The 23,634-nt window shown below is 37.8% G+C and overlaps 1 protein-coding gene across 9 annotated transcripts in view; it reads left to right on the top strand.

The window, feature by feature from the left end:
* Positions 1-7,499, top strand: part of LOC126467597 (atlastin) — a 151,982-nt gene extending 144,483 nt beyond the window's left edge. For all 9 annotated transcript variants that reach the window (XM_050096482.1, XM_050096476.1, XM_050096479.1 and 6 more), the window contains 5 exons: positions 2,108-2,292; positions 5,189-5,410; positions 5,500-5,714; positions 5,811-5,877; positions 6,054-7,499. In XM_050096482.1, the coding sequence (XP_049952439.1) occupies positions 2,108-2,292; positions 5,189-5,410; positions 5,500-5,714; positions 5,811-5,877; positions 6,054-6,176 (812 nt within the window). In that variant the 3' untranslated portion in view covers positions 6,177-7,499. The remainder of the gene's footprint in view (positions 1-2,107; positions 2,293-5,188; positions 5,411-5,499; positions 5,715-5,810; positions 5,878-6,053) is intronic.
* Positions 7,500-23,634: the final 16,135 nt, after the last annotated feature.

Below are 23,634 nucleotides of genomic sequence, written 5' to 3'. Positions count from 1 at the left end.
CATGATTCTTGAACCAAGTGTTAGCTATTATTAAGTTATGCTCTGTGCAAAATTCTAACAGATGGCTACCTCTTTCATTTCTTACCCCCAATCCGTATTCATCTACTATGTTTCCTTCTCTCCCTTTTCCTACTGTCGAATTCCAGTCACCCATGACTATTAAATTTTCATCTCCCTTCACTACGAGCTAGTTGGCATATTGACTTGTACTACTGTAGTAGGTGTGGGCTTCGTGTCTATCTTGGCCACAATAATGCATTCGCTATGCTGTTTGTAGTAGCTTACCCGTACTCCTAGTTTTTTATTCAGTATTAAACCTACTCCAGCGTTATCACTATTTGATTTTGTATTTATAACCCTGTATTTACCTAACCAAAAGTCTTGTTCCTCCTGCCACCGAACTTCACTAATTCGCACTATATCTAACTTTAACCTATCCATTTCCCTTTTTAAATTTTCTAACCTACCTGCCTGATTAAGGAATCTGACATTCCACGCTCCGATCCGTAGAACGCCAGTTTTCTTTCTCCTGATCATGACGTCCTCTTGAGTAGTCCCTGCCTGGAGATCCGAATGGGGACTATTTTACCTCCAGAATATTTTACCCAAGAGGATGCCATCATCATTTAATCATAAATTAAAGCTACATGTCCTCGGGAAAAATTACAGCTGTAGTTTCCCCTTGCTTTCAGCCGTTCGCAGTACCACAACAGCAAGGCCGTTTTGGTTAGCGTTACAAGGCCAGATCAGTCAATCATCCAGACTGTTGCCCCTGCAACTACTGAAAAGGCTGCTGCCCCTCTTCAGGAACCACACATTTGTCTGGCCTCTCAACAGATGCCCCTCTGTTGTGGTTGCACCTACGGTACAGCTTTCTGTATCGTTGAGGCACGCAAGCCTCCCCACCAACGGCAAGGTCTGTGGTTCATGGGGGGGCTGAAACAAACTAAAAGCAAAATTTCTAGTTTATTTCATGCAAATATTAGTATACTAATATCTCCACATGCTATAAGGAACAAAATTACTAATTTTTCAACAAAATAATATAAGGATCAGTTCTCCTTTTTTATAGTCCTGTTTCAAGAATCGTATTATTCAACTTCCAGATTGCACTTTTGGTTAACCTGCTACAGATCATACAGTTGTCTGTAACAATCATAACAGGTTGCCTTCTGAGCACATCTCTGGTTGTGACGCATTAATTTTAGAGGCAATGGTGTCCCATTCCCTGTAGAAAATGCGGAGGGGAGAACATACCAAATCTGAAATACTGGTTCTCCAGTTACTTGTGCACTAAGCAGGCACTCTAGTTTCCTCCTTTCTTTCATTGTATTCTGTCTATCACTCTTTTTGTTTCCCAATTTCAGAAATTCGTTCCTTAAGTTTTTCCCCCCATTTGTTCACTATTGTGCCTCATGTTGGCCTCTTTTTTTCCCCCCATAGATACTTAATATTAGTTTGCCTTGTCATATCTTAGACTCATTTATCATGTATAACACTTAACCTCTCAGGGTTCCAGATCTTTATTGTTAATAGCATTATGTTGCCAATTTCCGTACATAATATTGTCCTTCAGTGGCCCCCAACAAATTGTTGATACAGATGATCTCTTTTTGTTTAATCTCATCATAGGGAGTTCCGTTCATCCCATTAGTATCTATGCAGGATGAGTGAACACCTGATCTTAACTACTGTCAATATCTGTATTGCTGCCTCCAGGTAATAGTTTTTCCCATATGCATTGTGCTACACAGGCTTATATGGCAGACACATATTAGGGAAAAAAACACAGAACATAGTTTTTCTCTCCTGTAGTAAGGTATGAAGGGCATTTGAGATTAAACTATACATGTCCCAATGGTTGATACAGCCACAGAACTGAAAAGAAATTTGTGGGTGTGTTTATACGTGCAATATTGTCAGTCAAAATTTAAATTTTAAGAGCCATTAATACAAAAGGTAGCTTGTGATGCTATGTAGATCGATTATCATTTTCAGTCTTTGAAAAGTAACTGAAAGGTGACCTATGTACGTGATCTGTCTTTCCACTTGAATTTTTTTTGTAGCTTGTAGCACTTTAACTATGAAAAATTTAAAATTGTTACAGATATTGAGAATGACTTCAAGGTTCAGCTGCAGAGGCTGATTCCAATGTTACTAGCACCTGAAAATTTAGTGCCAAAAGAAATTGCTGGTCAGAAAGTGAAAGCAAAAGAATTACTACAGTATTTCAAATCATACATTGAAATATATAAAGGAGACGAGTTGCCAGAACCAAAATCCATGCTTGTTGTAAGTTTACATTGTACTGTTAAGCTTCTTCATTGTTCTACAATACTCAGGAATAATGTGTTGAATTTAGTGTATTGAAATAGTTTAATTTTTAAATTACATGAGCTGCCTTCCTAGAGCATTTTCAGTAATTTTTCTCATTGAAGCATTGCGTGATGACATTGTTCTGGGTGGCTTTCAAACTCTACCCCTTTCCCTAAACCTCTCCAGTCCTTTTCCTTCACCTCCCTCCCCCCCTTCCTACCCCTTCAACTCTTCTGCCAGAAGGAGCAGCCTCTGGCTCCAAAAGCTGGTAAAAGTTGAACTCTCTTGTTGTGTGTGTGTGTGTGTGTGTGTGTGTGTGTGTGTGTGTGTGTGTGTGTGTTCCCCCGCTGCTGCTGGGTGAGTAGTTGATAGTATTTTATATTATATGCTATTCTGCTTCTTTTGGGTTTTTATATCTGATGCCAAAAATAATTTTAATAATTTTGAGATGTACATGTTTTGATGGGCGATCAGCAATCAATATTAAGAATTGGTTTGGAGCCATGGTTAAACACACATGAAGTAGGCAAAGGTGAAATGACAAATACCATTGTACAAAATGAAATGCTACCTTACACTATAAAATAATATAACAGAAACAAAACTTACAGGTAAACAATGAATGGTGTTTAATCTAGGATGGAATGTAACTGCATTGAAGCATGGTCTGGCCTTGGCAGCCGGAGACTGGTCGTGTGTGTGCGTTTTGCATTTTTTTAAAAACTTAAAGGTGACCCTCATAATTCTATCATTTTTCTAATGAAAGAAGCAAAACTGAAATTTTGCAACTGAAAAAACATGCGTTTGACCAATCACACAAAGAGCCTGTACGTATCTCAGGACTGGAGTGAGGACAAACCTATTCGCTATCAGTATTGTTGGTATCCACAATACCTCCAGGTAATGCTCTATCGACAAATCATGCTCAATTCACATGGTAATAAAAATAATCATCACAGAAACTTCGTAGGTTTTAGCTACGTTTCAATAAGTTTCTTGACTATTGCTAATAATAAAAATTTGTTACTGTAGGTTTCTGCTAAATTATTAATCAAACCCTTTTTCTTTCATTTAGTGACCAAAGAATGTTCTTTGTGGCAGTGGAAATAGTAGCATATGTTTATCAAGTATTAGGATATGTTTGTATGGCAACCTGCTCACTCAGTAACACCACTGTTCCCTGCAGGCATTACCTTGCAATTTTTCACACCGATAGTTTGTGTTATGTGTAATGGTATGAAGTGAGAACAATGTTCTCACCATTGTTTGATCATAGTAACAGCGATTTGTTGATGACAGAAATGTTACTGGCAAGGAGAAAGAAGAGGCGGTATGGTGTGCCTACTTTGAATGCAGAATGCTCACGCTAGAGATACTTGCACCAGTCAAAAACTGAAAAGTTATTAAAGTTTTTTTTTTTTTTTTTCCCTCCAGACAGTTTTCAATTAAATGTTAATTGGTACTCAAACTAAGATAACATTTTACTAGCTTTTGCCTACAACTACTATATGTAATACATCTGCCACATGTAGAGTTTAATTATGATAATTTACTGAGTAATGTTAAGTGAAACAATGTTATGAATTCCCAAAAATTATTAAATTATGGAAAGTCAAGAATGGAATAATGAAAGGACCGACTGCTACTTACCACATAAAGAGTTGCAGATGAGCACAATGAAAAGACTGTTAAACATTTAAGCTTTCAGACAAAAGTGTCTGAAAGCGTATATGTTTGTCTTTTCATTGTGCCCATCAACTCAACACCTCCCCTTTGTGGTGAGTAGCTGTCTATCCTTCCCATATTGTTGCAAAAATTATTGAGCCTAATTTTACCCAATATGATGCAGTTTTGATGATCTGTATTCCTCTGGTTCTAGATAATTGTGTGTTAAAAACATGTCTGAAATAAAATAATCGATCATAGATCTCACTCATCATATTATTTTCAAAGCTCACAACAAATAGAACTGTCTGTATACGGTTTCTGGGAAACGGTGTAATAAGCAGCAATCAGCTTAACAGCAGCATGGTTAGTGACTTTAAAACAGCCAATCACAGCTAAAGTTTCAGGACAGGTAGCATTGATCCCTGTCGGAAACACAGACCAGCTTGATACACTTGCTTGGCTTGGCTTGGCTTGGGATGGAGCAAGCAGCAAGGTCAACAATGATGCTGCAAATTAAATATGTCACTGTTTAATTGTAACGGCCAGATCAACGATATGATAGCAACAAGGTTGCAGCACAAATACACCATTACATCCATGCTGCCTTATATTGTGATATACAGTTAAATTAGTGCATTTTACAGCACAGCAGTGATACAGTCATGCAGTAACTGATGTGTAGTAACTTTATAGTGTCATCTTTCTTATAACAAACTATCTTTATTTCATCTTTAACATAATGCAATTTTCGAGATTTAGCTAAGAATGTCAACACTGCTAATGTTGTGAAACAAAAACTATACTTGTAACTGTCAATATACAAGGCACATGGCATCTTATTACTATGTTCTTTTGTTCGAAAGAATAAGTAACATGTCCCAGTAAACATTAAGGCAGATATGGTCGAGGCTTTTGTACATTATGATTGTCTGCTTCCAAACTGAGGGTTTTCAGTTTCTCTTACTACCTGGTAGTATGTGTATTTTCTGCAAGTTATCTTTTGCTACATCTGCATATATCTGAAACTTTGTGAAAAGTCCAGTTCATGCATGTAACATCATGAATACCATATAAATAAATTTATATTTAAAATAACTTTTAAGCTGAATATAACCCCACTGCTTATTACTTCTACTTGTTTAATGTTCTGAAATTAATATTTATTGTTCCACTTAAAATTCATATAATCATTATTTGTTTTCAGGCAACAGCTGAGGGTAACAACTTGGCTGCCGTGGCAGTAGCAAAAGACACTTACAAGCATGACATGGAAGAAGTGTGTGGTGGCACCAAGCCGTACCTCAGTTCAGCTCATCTTGAGGCCGAACATAATCGTGTTAAAGATAAAGCAATACACCAATTCCGAAGTAAGCGTAAAATGGGAGGTGATGAATTTTCAGAAAAATATAGGGAAGCTCTTGAAAAGGTTAGTGGTACTTCAGTAAGTCAGTGTTTTATCGAACAAATGTATATCAATTACAGGAGATGTGAAATTTACCAAACTTATCGTCCTAGGATTTGGATGAAATGTTTGTCCAATTTAAACTGCACAATGAAAGCAAAAATATATTCAAAGCTGCAAGGACACCTGCTGTTTTCCTGTCAATTGCTGTTGTCTTTTACTTGGCATCTGGGATTTTTGGATTGTTGGGAATTTATACAATGGCAAATATGTGCAATTTAACGATGGGAACATCACTTTTGGTGCTCATTTTATGGGCATATATCAGGTATAGTACACATAATAAAATTTTATTTTATTATAGAACAAATTGAATACAATTCATGTTTCTTACTGCAACTGGTGGATGTGTGGTTTTCTATAGGTACAGTGGAGAGCTGTCTGAAATTGGAGAACAACTTGATGAAATGGCCAACTTCTTATGGCAAAATGTAAGTCATATTACAATACATTCTTCTGGTCCAATTTTTGGTTACCTGCCTAACCTTAATTTAACGGTTGATTGTTATGCTGTCAGCATTTTCAGTTTTAAAAAAGTGCAAATGCACATTTTAATTTTTCATTGATTGTGGTGTTGAGTTTTGACTGAACATTACAATATTTTCAGGTAATGAAACCAGTCTATCAGCATTTTGTGGAAGTTAGCATCCAGCAAGCTGTAATCCAGGCAACTGAGTCGGTAACCAGCGTTAATTCAACCCAAGCCAATGGTAAATTGAAACATACATGACTATTGGTGAATTAGAGAATGTCCTTATTTTTGTGATATGTGTGTGTAATGAAGAGTGATTCAATGAGGACAGAGAATGTGATACTTAAGAAACTTTTAAGTATGGCGCCTCAGTGTCAGCCACGTCAGTGCCTAATGTAACTATCTTCCAGTGATAAATCGATATCTCGTGAATGATACCATATTATATGTTATCATCCTTTGTGGATGAATACTAATTTACATAGTCGCTTTTTGTTTAAAAGTTCTACCTCCCTCAGATCTTGGTTTTGCTATGCGAATGTGATTCAGATAAGCAGTGCACACACAATATTTTAAGAGGATATGTAGAGTTACTTAATACTCTAATGATAATAAACTTGAGTGGTAGCTGTATTTTAGCACTGCGAAGATTAATATTTTATGCAAAAATCAAATCTTATGACATATATAATTTCAGTGATTTTTAAAAGTTTGTAATAGTACAAAAGGGTGAAAGAGCATAGCTGTTGCAGAGGAGTTGAAGAATTGTTGTTCATGAATAAATTTGTATGTACTTTTGGATATTTCTACCATCTTAAACTGAAACATAAAAGTTTTTCTGTACCAAGTTTTTACACTTGTCATTTTGGTTTATTGTTTTCCACTGAAGTTAGTAATCTCCATAGTTTTTTGTTACTTTTCCAAATTAGTATGTCAGAGGAACTGGAAAGTATAAATCAAAGTTTTACATGATGAAAGGGTTGTGGATTTATTTAGTTCAAACTCAAATTATTTAAAATTGGTACTTTGTAAATAAAATCTGATTTATTTTAAATTCTTGTTGTACGATAATGTTAAAGATTTCATTACATTCTATTTTGTAATTTTCTTTGCATAGCAGCAGCACACAACTACTGGGTAGCAACACTATTATTGTTGTTGCAATGTTGTGCAGAATTCAAGTGTTCTGTATTATGAAGTTTTGAACTGAACTTTGTTATATTTGCACTAGAGTTATATGAATTTACATCAGATATATGAGAGAAATTATTTTCTACAGTTGTTAATGTGTTTGTAAAAATACGAATCCATATCAGTTGTTAAAGAACTGGAATGCTGGTTCGTGAAATTAGAATTATTAGTTCCTATTCAGGACTGTGCCATAATGTTGACTGCCCAGAAATCTTGCCGCTATGCAGATCAAGATGTGGGATAAATTTCACAGCATGAATAATTGTGCTCAATGTAATACATTAAGCTTGTTTATACAGTAAATTTTGTAACATCATGTTGTTAATAATGACAATGAAAAAGCTTCCTGTAATTATCACTGGGTTTGGTGAATAAATCCTTATTTTTGTATTTTCTGGTGACTTATAAATGGTGACAAAAGCTGATATGAACCCCCCCTGCTCTCTCTCTCTCTCTCTCTCTCTCTCTCTCTCTCTCTCTCTCTCTCTCTCTCTCTCTCTCTCTTTTGTGTGCGTGCGTGCGCGAGTGTATACCTGTCCCTTTTTCCCCCTAAGGTAAGTCTTTCCACTCCCGGGATTGGAATGACTCCTTACCCCCTCCCTTAAAACCCACATCCTTTCATCTTTCCCTCTCCTTTCCTCTTTCCTGATGAAGCAACCGCTGGTTGCGAAAACTTGAATTTTGTGTGTGTGTGTGTGTGTGTGTTTGTGTTTGTTTTTGTCTCTATCAACGTACCAACGCTTTCATTTGGTATGTTACAGCATCTTTGTTTTTAGATATATTTTTTCCCGCGTGGAATGTTTCCCTCATATTCAGTGTGGCAAAAGTCAGAAGAAATACATGATTTGAAGGGGTTGGCAGAAGGAAGTGCTGATGGAAGAGCATGGTTGTGAGCTATTGCATGTCAAGTGTTTAAGTCCATAGATAGTAAATCACAATGGACTTACTTGTAACTTTTTGTACAGATTGCTACACCATTCCTTTAGCTATATTATCTCTGAATGGACAAAATAAAATCAAGTCCTGCAAAATTGTTTACTTGTAACAGTGTTCTTACTTTTGTTAACATCATATTTGTCAAAAAATACCTGGGAAGTTTTTAAAGTATATGTGTTTCTTTTACTAACTTACTTCAGAGACTAGGAGAAGAGAGACACTTCACATAAGAAAGAAAAAAAGAAATGATGGACAGTAATATCCGCAAAGTAACAATGTGAGGTTTTCTGTAGTGACTGAATTAAGTAAGCAAGTGTTTCCAAACTTTCATGTCATTTTCCTTTGCATTGGGAAATAATACTACAGAATCAAAATGTCTCGCATAAATAAACTGCTGTTCTGTAAAATACTCAGGGAGAAACTACGAGTTTTTGTTAAGTGTAGTCACAACACAATAAGTTCACAGCTCGCGGTCTAGTGGCTAGCGTTGGTGCCTTTGGATCACGGGGTCCCGGGTTTGATTCCCGGCCGTGTTGGGGATTATCTCTGCCTGGGAACTGGGTGTTTGTGTTGTCTTCATCATCATTTGTGACAGTGGCGAGATTGGACTGTGTAAAAAATTGGGTCTTTGTATAGGCACTGGTGACCACGCAGTTGAGCGCCTACAAACCAAATATTAAACACTAATAAAACAGTTTTCTATTTTCCTTTTCTTCATTATTCACTTGAAGGTTTTGAAAGTAGTATGACAGGATGTGGTTTAACATATTTTCTTGCTAATCCTGAAATTCATAGGTATTGCCTCTCTACCTCTTTCTTTTGTAATATAACATTTAAAAAGTCTGCATTCACGTTTGACCTCCACTGACATTTTCACCTACTTCTTACGTCTCTTTCCATGACATAGATTGTGCTCCATCCTAAAAATAAATACAAAGGTTTGTAGAGAAATAAAACAGGATAACAATAGTGCTAAGCCACAATGTTAGGGCCAAAACAATCATAACTCTCCAACATGTTTATTATAGGACTCTATTGTTGTGTGGTAAAATGAACCAGCCACTGTAACAGCCTTACACGAGGTAATTTTTTTACCTAGAGACAATGAAATGTCTCAAATTATGCATCGCATTAAAAAACAGAAAAATTTGTGTTCAATACTTCTAAAAGTGCTATCCAGTCAGCTATAGAAATAGTGATCCCTGCGTCTTCAGAGTATGCAGTGGTGGCATAACCGTTGTCTACACTCTGAAGGAATGAGGTACAGACAGGAAGGTTATTTTCTCAATATGCACCAGAGAAAATTTCAGGAAAACCTGATTCTGCACTTGGAAGTCAGTGCAGAGCAAACACAACACACTTTTGTAACAGGTCTACATGTAGTAATTTCACCTAGGGATAACATAAGAACAGCTTACAGGCTACAAACTTTGGATAAAGGAACACTCTGAAGCCCTGAAGTTAAACAATAGGCCAGCCAAGAGCACCGACAGGCTCAGAAAACAGGAGCTCATTTGGTCAACTGTATGCGGGGAATTAAATCGTTCATCATTCCTTCCACCTACTTTGAGTTAGGCCACTCTATCTGCATCACTAATACTGATGATGGCAGGTCAGCTCTATTAGTTGCAGGATGACCTGGTGTCTGTAGATGCTGCCACGTTGGAGTCCTATGAGTCTGCACCTGTCTGGTTGGGGAGGGAAGTCTGTAAGCTGCACTCCTGCTGGTCACAATGGTGACTGACTGAAGATAAGGACCAGGCCAATCTTCTGTAGACGAAGAACCCATCTGCCTGTCTGTGAGCTGTTCTGGAGAGCAGTGTGCCTCTGCCACCACTCCAGGGCAGTAAAAGTACCGTCTTACTGGCTCTATGCTGGGACCGCTTCCTGGGCTGTCCTTCGTGTCACTGTTGGGTCTTCCACTTACACGACAATCGACAGCAGGGGCATTCAGACTTGTTGGGCTGACTCTAAGTGCAGCTTCACACAGCGATGTGCTGAGGTTCCCACATATGTCCAGAGCCGTGCCAGACCCTCCTACAACAAGGCTTCAGCACTCACCCCACACAATGCCAGAACTTGAGCCTGCAGATTCCTTACTGGATGCTGACGTTGCAGTGTTTCCCTTTCTTTTGTGTGTGTGTGTGTGTGTGTGTGTGTGTGTGGAGGGGGTGTCAACTTGACTGTATGACAAGTAGGAAACACTGTGTGGCAGATCTGTCAGTGTGATGTGGTCTTATGTTATCTTTGACTGTTCTTCTTCCAATATAGTCACCTTTTTGTTTTGTTCTCGTGGCCCAGCTATTCCATACCACAACTGCACACAAACTTACTCCTCTTGCCTTTGTCTCTAGGCACAATGATACAGTGTGTCACTACTTCCAGCTACTGAATGATGAACACGTCTTAAATGATAATCTTCTGTTTTGTTTAAACTATGTACATTAGTTGTGAAGACTGATCCAGGTATCTATCAGTGACTCATAAATTCAAATACATCAGTCAAGATACCCAATCACATTGATCTCAATTTAAGATCTAAGATTTCCTATCTTCATTTGTCTTTAATTTTAACATTGTATGTCCATTTTTTCTGAGGTGTTCATGCTACATTCAAGAAACGTCACCAAGGCACAAATGTCCACATCCAGAAATTGCTACGGTGTTCACCATTCCACGACTTGGCCCTGCTGTGTTGTGTCACTGCATACACACCATCTGCACAGATCACAAATTGGGATGCACAAAGTGTATTTTTCACACTACATAAAATGTTTGTACGTGACATTACCATCTTTCACCAGCATGAGTGTCCTCTGTGGAACATAAGACCATTCTCATGAATAACCCGTGTTATACAACAACGTACTACCCTGTGCCTTCATGCAATGGGCCCAGCACAGCAGCAGCTAGCCATCACTGGGAAGAAGGCAGAGTCATTTTAAAGCCCTCAAAATAAATGTCCGTTAAATGAATTATGTCTCATTAGTGCCCCAGTGCTCCATAGCACTCCACCATTGCACTTATGTTTCTCTATCCTACACTCGTGCAGTGGGCCAAGAGCACTGGTGGACTCTCATGTTCATGAGAAAAATGCGTGGGCCCAAAATCATAAAAATGTATGTGTGTTGAATGACTCAGTGTTTTGCAGTTTTCTCCGCGTAGCTGTTTTAAAACATTAATTAATTAATTAATTAATTCATTCATTCTTTATTTGACTTGATCTCAATGCTTGCACATCACCCTCATTTGTTAAGTATGCTTCTCATAACCTGACTGCGAGAATTCAGGCTATTAAAATAGAAGATAAACTGAAATCATTTACATTTATGGAGAAAGTGGCAGAGACGTCAATAATGTTGTAAACCTTTGTGCTCAGCGTTTTCCAATCACATGCGTCATTTTAATTAGGTCATTTGACAGTTCTACACGAAGCGAACTGTACGGCCACGAAAAGGGAATGGCCTAAGAACTATTTCTGGAGATGATAATAAAGTTACGATATTAGATGCAGTGAATCATAACCCTCGACAATAAGTCGTGAATCAAAAATAGTCAGATAACTCTTTTTGCCAAATTTTGAAACATAGAAAATATCATGTTTTATCTTTCCCTCGCTCAGAAAATACAGAAATATCACTATTTCCTTGCTCAAATATTGTTCTACAGTGAGCCAACTTCAACAGACCACAATACACTTACTCAACACAACAAGCATTATTAGCATGTGGAAAAATCCAGTGTTTACCCAAAGTTGATCGGCATTCATGGAATGTGAATGTTTGGCATGGAATAATTGGTGAGAACTGAGTGCTCCATTCTTTATCGATGGCACCTTAAATTGTGATAAATACTGAGCAATCTTAGAAGACGATCTTCCAATATTGCTTGCAGATCTTTCCTCTGACTTGCAACAAGCCATGGGGTTTGAACATGATGATTGTACAGCACATTATTCGATAGGATCATGGGAAGTGCTACATAGTGTGTACAATTGTCGGTGAATCGGAAGAGGTTGTTCAGGCCTTGACCTGTGAGATGGCCAGACCTTACTTCTCCTGACTTTTGTTTGCAGGGTTACTTTAAGAGTGAATTTTATTATAAAGTGCCAACAACACACGAGAATACACTTCATTATATCACCAATCCATGTTGGAAGGTTACATTGCAAACACTTCTCAGTTGTGGAATCATTCCATGTGCGGATAAATAAGTGCATCAAAGTGGGTAGTAAAATTTTTGAGTACTTTCCTGTGAAGTAATTCTTACAAACCAGCACCCTGTTGGTGAGATGTGACCTTAAATGAGCACTGCATTGGTGAGAGTGCAATCTTAAATGAGCTTTTTTCACAATTGTTACTGAACATGTTTTTTTAAATCCAATGTATTTTTCTTGAGAACACCGTTTTTGAATTATACTTCCCGCTAACCCCTTTCAATTAGCGTCATCTGTTACATGACGAAAAAAGGCTTAAGAACAAAAGTTGTGTATTTTTTCATGTAGAATACAAATCTACAATAAAACAGAGATGCTCCTATTTCAGATTTCAAATTTGCCCCCCCCACCACCCCCTCCCCCTGCCTCACCTTAGACCTCCTAGGGGTGGAGCAAAGTGTCAACTTCAGTATCACTGTATAACATTTTAAAAATGTTGAACGCATTTTTCTTTTTTAATCTGATGTATAGCTTTAGAGATTTCATTGTCTTAGGGTAAAACACTCACCCTGTATATTATATTAAATTCATAAACTGCTACCATGTGGCTTTCCCAAACTTATAATAAATGCTGTGTCTCAAATTTTTTAGTGAGACCTGTGGCAACTTTCATCCAATGACAGAACATAAATACAATATGGCAAAACAATGTACATAGCTGACGAACACTTTCTACCAGTTAAAGTGGAGTTAGTTGTTGCCAGCATGTTGTGCAGCTGAAACCACAACAAATAGCTAGATTGAGGGTTAAGCACTTCCTTCCACTGACCCCTTCAATTGCATTTGAAGAACACAGTTCATAGTCAAGACAACCAAAGAAGTTCTTATAGTTTTAACACATCCATGATGTTAACAGGAGAAATGACAGGGATATGTCAATTGTTCCATAGCAGACTGACCTTCATATCTTTCACTACCTAGTTTGATCTGGTACAAGCTTCCATTGAGATGTTAGTTGAGTACTTTTTAAGCACCATTACAGATACCAAACTTTGACAGCAATTATTTGTTAGGCTATTCGTTTCCAGAAAGTTTGGATTCTGAGCTTTCTAAAGGTAGGGCAGTACTTCCAGAACTATTGATTAGCCTAATCAAAATCTACCATTCCATGCCATTATGACAATTTCAGTTATTCATTACCTTTAATCAATATGGTTTCCACAAAAACTACACACATTACTGTAATCAGCATACTGCAAATTGTCACCTGCATAATAAATTATATGAAATAGTCCGAATAGCATTTTGACAGATGTGGACACACACTACATATATTCAATGTGTAAGACTGGACTCAAAATGAAAAAGAGAGAAAGGAAAAAAAATTATTAATAGAATGCAGTAATAGATGGAATGGTTCTAGCTTGCTTTGTTTTAGTGTGTCTAAGTGGAGACAGATGTTGTAGAACCAAATCATGAACTTCTTTCGTACACACCCTACCACCTCTCAAAATGAGCAGATGACTGGATGACGCAATATACACTGGAGTACACAAATACTGGAGAATGTGAACATCCTGCCACCTCTCCATTGCATAATCAGTCTTAAACAATGTCTGGCATTACCAGGAAGCAAACATTTTGTCTATTAAAAAAAGCTGTTCCCCATGACATGATGTAACATCTATAGACATTGCTCGTAAAAACTTTGAAACACCCTGTATCTTGTCATACCTTCAGGAATGCGAAGCGTTTGTCTTTACAGTAGAAGTTGCAGGCAGAAACAAAACATATTCACTTGCCTAAAGAAGTGAGTAGATGAAAGCTGGAGCATTCATCATGATATGTGAAACAGGCTGTTGCATTTATAAGGCAGTGTCCCGGTGGTGCTTATGAGACAATACCATATCTCTCTTTTTCACCTCAAGGATCTGATCATGTACTTTTTTCTTGCGTTAATTTTTAGGATACGGACAATGAAAGGTTTGATCGAGAACAATTAATGGCGGACCACTGACTATGATTTATTGCTGAAGTTATTTATTTCAAAAAAATTTAATTCAGTTTTTGCAATATTTCATGTGCCACAATAAATCATTAATAATTTCACACCAAACCTTAAGATCGCCAGAATGTGGTCAAATTAATAGCCGAAGAATAAATTACCAAGCCCACAACAACACCACTGTAGCCACAGTGTGGTGCCAAGTACGTGCAAAAAGCAACGATCATTGTATCAGAAAGCATTGTCAGTGGCGAAAGATTATTCTTAAATGCTGGACACGGCGGTGATGCTAAACAATAAGCATACAAAAAAATTTCACAAGTGGAAAAAGTATTCTGATGGAGGAGGATATAGGATCCTCACACATTCCCAGACCTGAAGAAATAAGTTTTGTATGGGTATTTATGACAGCATACAGTTTCAGTATGAAATTAATAAAAAGGAAGAGCCCAAGTGCACAGACAAGAAACTATAGCTAAATATTACATGATGCTAAACAAACAGGCATGGGGATCATATATTCTTCACAAGTGTCACTACATGAAAGCACACTTTACAAAGTAATTACACAAGACATGAGAAAAATCTTCAAAATGTGATGTTCAAGGAAATGTACAGTATGTGGGGAAAATGGCGCAAAATACGATTATTTTCAAAATTTGTTTATTATCTGTAACTGTAGCAATTAATAAGAAAGTAACCAATAATTAATAGGCAAAATATGATGATGATGATGATGATGATGTCCCATATTCAGAGGAGCGTAGGGGACGATGCAGGAAACCTGTACCACTGTACTAGGCAAGGTTCTAGCGGAGGTGGTTTGCTATTGCCTTCCTCCAACCGTAATGGTGATGAACGAAGATGATGATGAAGACGCCACAACACCCAGTTGTCTCAAGGCAGGGAAAATCCCTGACCCTGCCAGGAATTGAACCGGACCCCATGCACGAGAAGTGAGAACACTATCACAAGACCACGAGCTGCGGACCTTCATAACAACTGCATTATTAAACTTTTAAGAAGTGATGTTTATGTAATATAATTATCAAAAATGAGTAAAGGATGTAAATGAAGGTAATCCGTTGTCTAATAGTCATTTTTTTTTCAATTTTAGTCCTACTTTAAACAAAATACAATAGGTTCAGAAAAATGTATTTTGAGAGGAAATGATCCCGTTATTACTATTATCATTGTAGGCAAACATCAGCTAACTACACATCCACATGTGAAGAGTAAACACGCACATAAAAAGTACAATACACACAGTAACTTCCTGTTGGGTGAGGGCCCATGTAGCAAGTCGATCATGCATCAATTTACACTGAAAATGGAAGGATAATGTCTTATGATCTGTCTGTACAATGGTGTGTCGCCGGAGCAGAAAACAGCAGACGTGGTCAAATCCTCAAACAATTGTGAGTACTTCGCACTGTTGTCATGCTCTGTTTCTTTTACCACACTGACAAAACTTGACTTGAATGTTATCGTGTGAAATTGTTTCTGACTATTTTCAAAGACTATTTGATATAAATGATCTCCAAGGTCAAATTTGATGTCAGACTCAAGATAAAATGATTTCTGGCAGGTGTAAGAGTGGAGCTTCTAAGAGTTGCTTCTTAATTTTGTCAAATGTTGTTTTTTCTCAAAGACTGGTACTGGAAAATTTAGAATCCATTTTAATTTCTTCAGATATGACTACTGTCCCACTGAAGAGATGACATGCCCTAAGAACCATATCTTCATTGTAAATTCCAATTTTTATGAATAGAAGATGACTACAGCTGATTTAAACGCAGTCAGAACTTTATCCAGATGTGTCTGTGCCCTCTTCCCACTAAGTAGATGCAACCAAAAAAGTCATCTACATAGACTGTTACATTCTGGAAAACTTTCTCCCCACAAATATTGCCAAAAGCTTGAACAGTGCTTCTGATGAAACGTTTAAACCGAACAGTATCTATTTGAAGTGGTCGCAACATCCATTACACAACAAAGTTGTGAACTTGCTTTGCTTATCCAACTCCAACTGCTAATAATTGCTTGTTACATACACATTAACTAGTGCTGAGTTAACAAGTGCCAGTAAATTTCTGCAAAAGTCATTGTATATTTTTGGGCTGATCTCGCTGAAGCAGAATGGATTGATAGTTCGTGCATCCAAAACGAGTTCGACTGAGCCGTCCGTCTCAATTGCTGTATGTATCAGTTTGCAGTGTTCACTGTCTGATCTCTCAATTAAGTCATTTTCTATCATAAACTAAATGTCATTTTTACAGCTGGTCTTCTAGCTAGCAATTCTGGATTCAATTTCATCTTGAAAGGTTTGTGTAGTTGCACCTTAATTTGACATTTGCATCCTTTCATCAAACCAGGTTTACTTGAAAATATCTCAGCATGCATACATAAGACTTCTTACAGTTCCTCTCCATAAGATGTGGGCCAATTACTACTGAATTTTTGATGTGGTTTCTCAAGTTTCATCTTCTCTTACTGAGGCCACATTATCATTCATGTAAACTGTTGCATCTGTCGTATCATCTGTTTTTTTTCTTAATAACCCTAACTCCTAACCTCACAAACTATTTTCCTCCTCTTCTAAACTGCTCAAAATTAACCTCCAATTCTCCATTCGTGTCACAAATGCTTAAAACACCTTCTCCAAAATCCGTTCTGTATCTTTGTTTAATCAAAGAGTCATTAACACAAATCCAATCCACAGATAAAGATTTAATAATCAACACAGTCACATCAAATTATCTTTCTGAAATCTTGCACTTAAAGAGCACTTGCCTGGTAACAGATGGCTTTCATGACTAGTTGCTGTACCTGTATGCACACTTCTTGTGGATAGTACAGGTATTTCTTCTGTTTCATGAAGCTGCTCATATAAATCCCTGGATATAGCAGGTAGCAACACTTCCAGAATCAAGGACACTGCAACTTTACTACCATTCTCTCTCTCTCTCTCTCTCTCTCTCTCTCTCTCTCTCTCTCTCTCTCTGCGCTTGTGTGTGCACGCGTTCTCCACATCTTCACCTAAACCAGTAGGTCAATTTCAACCAAACATGGTACACATTATACTTATTGTGTGGAAAGAAGTACTGTGGGGTTAAGAACCACCTAACTCCCATTGCGGTGAGGGTGAGAAACAGAAGAGGGAGAAAGAGATGGATAAATGAGAAAGGAGGGGAGAGTCGTAGAAAGAGTGCAAAGGAGGCAATGGACAGGGTGAGGATTAAGGATGTGATGGGCAGGGGAAGGAGTAGGAGGAGGAGGAGGAGCAGGAAGAGGAAGAGATGTGTGCAACATATCTGGAATACGCATAGGCGGCGAAGCCCTGGGCATGAATAGTACACTGATACATTTTTGAACAGGTCTTGAGGGGGGAGAGTGGATTATGGAATAAAAAAACTATAGGTTGTTACTTAAAAAAGAAGACTTATGTCCGTATTTTTGTAATGAACAAACTTGCAAGAAAGGCAAACCTGTTGGTAGCTAAACATTTGCTTGATAAGTTTTTTTTATTTTGATTGTAGACAGGTTATTTGGGGTGATCAGAATAAGTGGGATTACTTGTATACTGTTATGTTGTTCAATCCAAAACACTAGTGGAAGCACCTAACCACAGGAGGACCCCTCACTACTGCCCCAACACATGCAGAAAAAGAAATTTAGTTGCTCGTTGGCCCTCTTCATACATAAATAGTTTTGGGTAATTTTCCAGACAGCTTAAAATATGTCATTCTTAGGATTCTACATAGGTCAAGTGTCCAGTGTCTCTCCCACTTTCATTTACTGAACTTTAGTGTAGGCAGTGCACTAAAGAGCTGTAATCCATTTAAGTAATCCTCATGACTACAAAGTAACTCTTTCTTTTTATTGAGATAATTGTTTATGCATTCAGTTTACACACAAGAAAATTATTAAATGACTATCTTGATGTCACTTCCCAAGTGACCTACCACTCATTTCCAACTTTCCACAGTCAATCCCCTCTTCCTCCCCCCACCCCGTGTAAGAAACCTAAAATTTCCGAAGCTAGAAATATAATTTTGTATTTTTAAGAGTTCTATCAACAGTGCTTGGATTTCATCTCCTAATGGTAAGTACTGACAAGCCATTCTGTCTTCTTGTAATATATCAATTTTCTTAACAGAATTTCTCTTTTAATGTAATTAAGTATCATTAGCTGAGACACACATATTGCCTAGGTAGTCTGAAGAAAGACATTGAAAGCTGTTTATGTGCCTCTTGATTGCTTTATACTTAAGTCGTACACTGTGTTTAGCTTTACTCTGTGCATTTTTTGGCGTTCCTCTTAAGACTATTTGGGAAAAATAAAATGTGGTTGCATCTTTACCACTGCAAGAAATGGATGCTCCACAGCGTTTGGTCATGGACCTGAGCTGTTCTAGCATAAGTAAATGATCTAACACGTTATTGTCGTCTTGGGCTGGACTAAGAATCTTTTTAGATGATACAGGTAGTGTTGTCAAGCCATGCAAGGAAATATCAAGAAAGAAAATAATCCGTATTGTTAAGCAAAAATTAGTACTGAGTGCATAATTCAAACTTTGAGAAATTAAGCTTATCGAATACCTTATTTTGAAAGTATAACACATTTGATTAATGCAGTGAAAAAGTTGTCTCTGCCATGTTTATTAAAGTAATGAGTGTACACACTGATGAAAATTTAAATGGATTGAACTGTACAGTTAATTGCTAAGGTGTACTAAGTTCAGTAACTTAAGCTACAAGTATAATTTCTACACAAGAACTTTTTCAGTATCACCCACTGCTTATCATACACCATCTGGGTTTATTAAACTTAATATGCGAGTCTTACATTTGTTGCCTATTTCACATATGTGAACAGTACATGCATTGTAAAATGCCACATTTCTTTGGAAATGTTCTTTCTCCATTGAACATGGCAAAACACCCTAAGAAATTGTATTTTTAACCTACCACTTGGTTTAATGACGTACACCGGTTTTGTATGGACCTCCCTTTCACTTCTTTTGTTTGTCAACCCAAGAGGCTTTAGAAGAAAACATATTCCAGGAATAAATGAACACATCAACAAACTCAACCACCAGTTCCTTGAAGGTGGAAACAGGTGGGTTAAAGATGAACTTTTACATAGCCTAAATGCAGTGGAGCATGCCAAATGATTTGTAACATCAGAACAACTGAATCTCACAAAATCAGTCAGGAGTGATCAGTCTCTAAAAGGCAGGGGGGGGGGGGGGGGCAGGGCAGCAATCAGCTTACCTTTGAAACTAACCATATATCACTAAACAACGCTGCTGATCACGTTGTGAGAAATTGTAGAGCCCCAGGAGAGCAAGTTTGTACTACCAACATGAAACACAAAAATGTGAAAGGCTAAAATCATTATCTGAAGAGAATTCTCCTTATTAACACACTGTTTCAATTGAGGGAATTCTTGTTGGCATTAAAGAAATGAAACTGGGATAAGGTCATACTCATGGGTTGGAGACAGCAACAGTTAGTGGACAATGTGGGGATAAGGAAAGGGATTAGAGTAGGGTTTAATGCCTTGTTGAAGACAATATTGTTAGAAATAGAGCACAAATTGTGAATGCAGTGCGTTAAACACTGAACTACTTCACTTGATTGTCCAATTACAAGCCTTTTCCAGGCAGCAGTGATGAAGTTCCTTCATTCTTGATTTTCAAAGGCAAAAATTAAGTAATGGATAGAGAAATCTGGCAACACTTATGATTCGAAAGAAGCCTGCTGAAGCTGAAGATCCTCCATGTAAAACAATTAAAGTTGTGTAGTAATCATAACAGAATGGCTCACCAGAGGATCCCTCTAGTATATTTTGATGAAAGTGTTAGAAGAGACCAAGAGTAAGACTGCATGATTGCTAGGAGAACCAGATCTTTAAAGAGCCCAAAACAAGACAGATGCCTATTATGCATCAAGTAGTGAATAACCGTGCACAGTGCGTCACGTTGAAGCAACTTTATAATGAGTTCTGGACTCATGATTTGCAGACAAATTGCCAAGATACATTGTATTGTTGAGCACAGAGCCTGAGATATCTGTGAGATGCTCTTTCACAAAATCATTTGGACATGTGGCTACTAGGAGGTACAAATAAAATGTCTGAAGGGTGAAAGGCGCTGAAGAAAAGGCATCAAGTGATTAACTTTCTTACAGTATGTGTAGCCACTGATTACCATGACAGAACCTTGGACAGATATAACATAAAGGCTATATCCTAATCAACATACAAAATTAAAGAGATACGGAGTTCCTTCATAGACCTAGAATGATTATTTTACTTACTTATTTTATTGAGAGTTACGTTGATCTCAGTAGTATTAGAGTTATTAGGATATGGAATGAGTCAGTGTTTTTACAGTATTTACAGTCAGTAATTGTTGTATCCTGCCTAGTTGTCAAAGATGAGTGTCTAGGAGACCTACTTATCAGATCACTACACAAAAATTCAAGAAAATCATATTAAAGAGTTTTATTTCGAAATGAATCAATGACAATACTTAACTTTGAAAAACACATAAATGTGTTGCAAGCAAAGGGTGACATGCTATATAATCAATGTCTTTCAGTATAACGATTCTGATAAAAGTGAGGTAATACGGTGGATATTTCTATCCAGGTCACTAGTCTTGACACTTCTGCAGAACTCATAGAACTGGGCTGTGGGCAGTCTTGTGTCCTCTCCACATAGAGGTCGCTGCCGTCTCATTGTCACCCTGGGGAGGGGTGTCAGCATGCAATTGGCTGACATCTTCTTCACAGCCCTCTCTGCTCTCTCATTTTGGACAAGTGCGCCGGCACTTGACTTTACGCCCTAACATTAATTTTTCATAAAATTTTTAATAATGACCACAGTAGAGTAGGCCTACAGTATGGTAGATTGATGATAACACTTGCATCTACTAATATTACCCACAATACACTGACAAGCCAAAACATTATGATCTCCTGCTTAATAGCTTGTTGAGCCACCTTTGTAGCAAAATATATCACTGATTCTGCATGTCATTGATTCTACAGTTCATTGGTAAATTTGTGGAGGTATGTGGCACCAGGTGTGTACACAGAAGTCATGTAACTCCTGTAAGTACTTTAACTGACCACATATTTGTGTACATGGTGATGGCACTTGATAGGGACCCAGATGGGAACCATCAGAATCACATCCGGCAAATTTGGCAACCAAGATATTAACGTGATTTCACCATTGAGCTTCTGGAACCACTGTTGCATAAGTCTGACTTCAAGACATGGACAGTTATACTGCTGAAATATGGCATTGCTGTCAGAAAAGACATCAAGCATGAAGGAATGCGGTAGGTCCGCAGCTGACCTGGTGTCTTTGATTACTACTACAGGCTCCATGCAAGCACAACAGAATGTGTCCCATAGCACAATACTGCTCCCACCAACCTGCACCCATGGTGCAGTGCGCGTTTCAAGCAGCCATTCTCCTGGATGATGGCATTTGAGGAGATGACGAGTGATTGGTGTAGCAAAAACTTGATTCATCTGATGAGCCGACACATTTCTAGTGATACAAAGTCCAATCTTGATGGTTCCATGCCCATAACAATTGTAATTGATGATGTCATTTAGCTAACCTATGAACATACAGGGGTCATCTGCTGTGGAGCCCATCATTCACAATGTGTGCTGAATGGTGTGCTCCGAAACACATGTGCACCCACCTGCACTGTGCTCTTTCACCAGAGGTGCCACAGATCGCCATCTATCCACTTCACAGAGCAGACAAGCCTCCAAACCCCACATTCTGTGAAGAGTCATGGGCACTTAGTGCCTAATGGTAGTTTCAGCGTCCATCTATCACTTTCTGTAGATGCTCGACAGTAGCACAGTGACATTCGACCAGCTTCGCTATTTTAGAGATACTCGTTCACAGACTCTGCCTAATAATAATCTGCCCCTTAGCAAAGCTGCTCATCTCAGTGAATTTCTCCATTTGCAGCACATATCCTTACTAGGATAATCCCCCATCTGTATCTGCTTGGCTTACATACTTTTCTTACTGTGTCACATACCTGCAACGCCACCAAGAGGTATCCAACCTTACTATGGACAGTTGGCATTTACACTCTCTCTCTCTCTCTCTCTCTCTCTCTCTCTCTCTCTAAAAAAAATTCACTAAATGAGTAGAATAAATTTTGCAACATATATTTTTTTCCAGTTTGCGCTTGAATTTCAGTGTTACAGTAGCAAGCCTTTTGATGTCTCTAGAATACTGAAAACTTTTATGCCTGATTAACTTACACCTTCCTGCCTAAGAGTAAAATTTCTCTGATTACAACAAAGTACTGTTTTGACCATAATATGAACCATTGGTTTTTATTAGCGACACGCACAAGGGAAGAGAGAAACTGAGATATCATTGTAAAAACCTGTAGTCTCCAGAACAGATTCTTGCAAGTGTGTCTTGGATGAACACCATTAATAATGTGTATAACTCTCCTGTGAATGATGATTTTTGTACCAGGGACTGAGTACCCCAAAAGATGATCTAGGATAAAATGCATGAAAAAATACAAAGTACACAGCTCTGACAGCATTCTTTTGTGTACATGTTGCCATTATGTGCAAGGCAAAAGCTGCAAAATGAATTCTTTTTGGTAGATCTAGTACATGGGAAGAGCAATTTAATTTGCTGTCAAAAGTACACACCCAAGAACTTAGGAGTGTCTGCTTGCTGTACTTACATTCTTTCCATGTCACATGAAAATGCACACTATCAGATTTTTGACATTCATTGAGTCAATTACAGCTAAAATAGTTGACAACTTCATTAAGTACACTGTTAGGAGGTTTTCCATGTTGTTTTCTCTATTAGGAGAAGTATCATTTGGAAAGAAGATGAACTCACTGTACAGATCAGGAAGTGATTTTATGAATATAAGAAACAACAAGGGCTCCAGCACTGAGCCTTCTGGCACTCCAGTGTTTAACTGTGCCCTTCTTAGATGAAGCTATAATTCCATTACTTCAATAATTGTTACCTTCTACTTCCAGACTGTTATATAAGACTTGTTATGTGGCCCCCAGCTTTCCACTTAACCCACAGAATTCTGTTTTCTTTACCAGAATTTCATGGTTGACACAATCAAAAGCCTTGGATAGCCATTTACAGTATAAGGCACAACTGTGATTGTACAGTAGCAAAATCAAATGGAGCAACTCATTATTACTAGTGTTAAAAGCTAATGTTTATGAATGGTGGCAGTCTACAGAGGATGTACAACAGTATTCACAAATATACAAAATGAGTTTTTTTAAACATACTATCAAAATATTTGCAGGGTAGAAAGTATCAAATAATCTTCATCTATAATCAGACAACTTCCACTGCATAGTCTCCAGGCTTGAAGAATTCCTCA

Source organism: Schistocerca serialis, chromosome 1 (genome assembly GCF_023864345.2).
Source record: "Schistocerca serialis cubense isolate TAMUIC-IGC-003099 chromosome 1, iqSchSeri2.2, whole genome shotgun sequence".
NCBI lineage: Eukaryota > Metazoa > Arthropoda > Insecta > Orthoptera > Acrididae > Schistocerca > Schistocerca serialis.
This window is presented reverse-complemented; position numbering and strand designations above follow the sequence as displayed.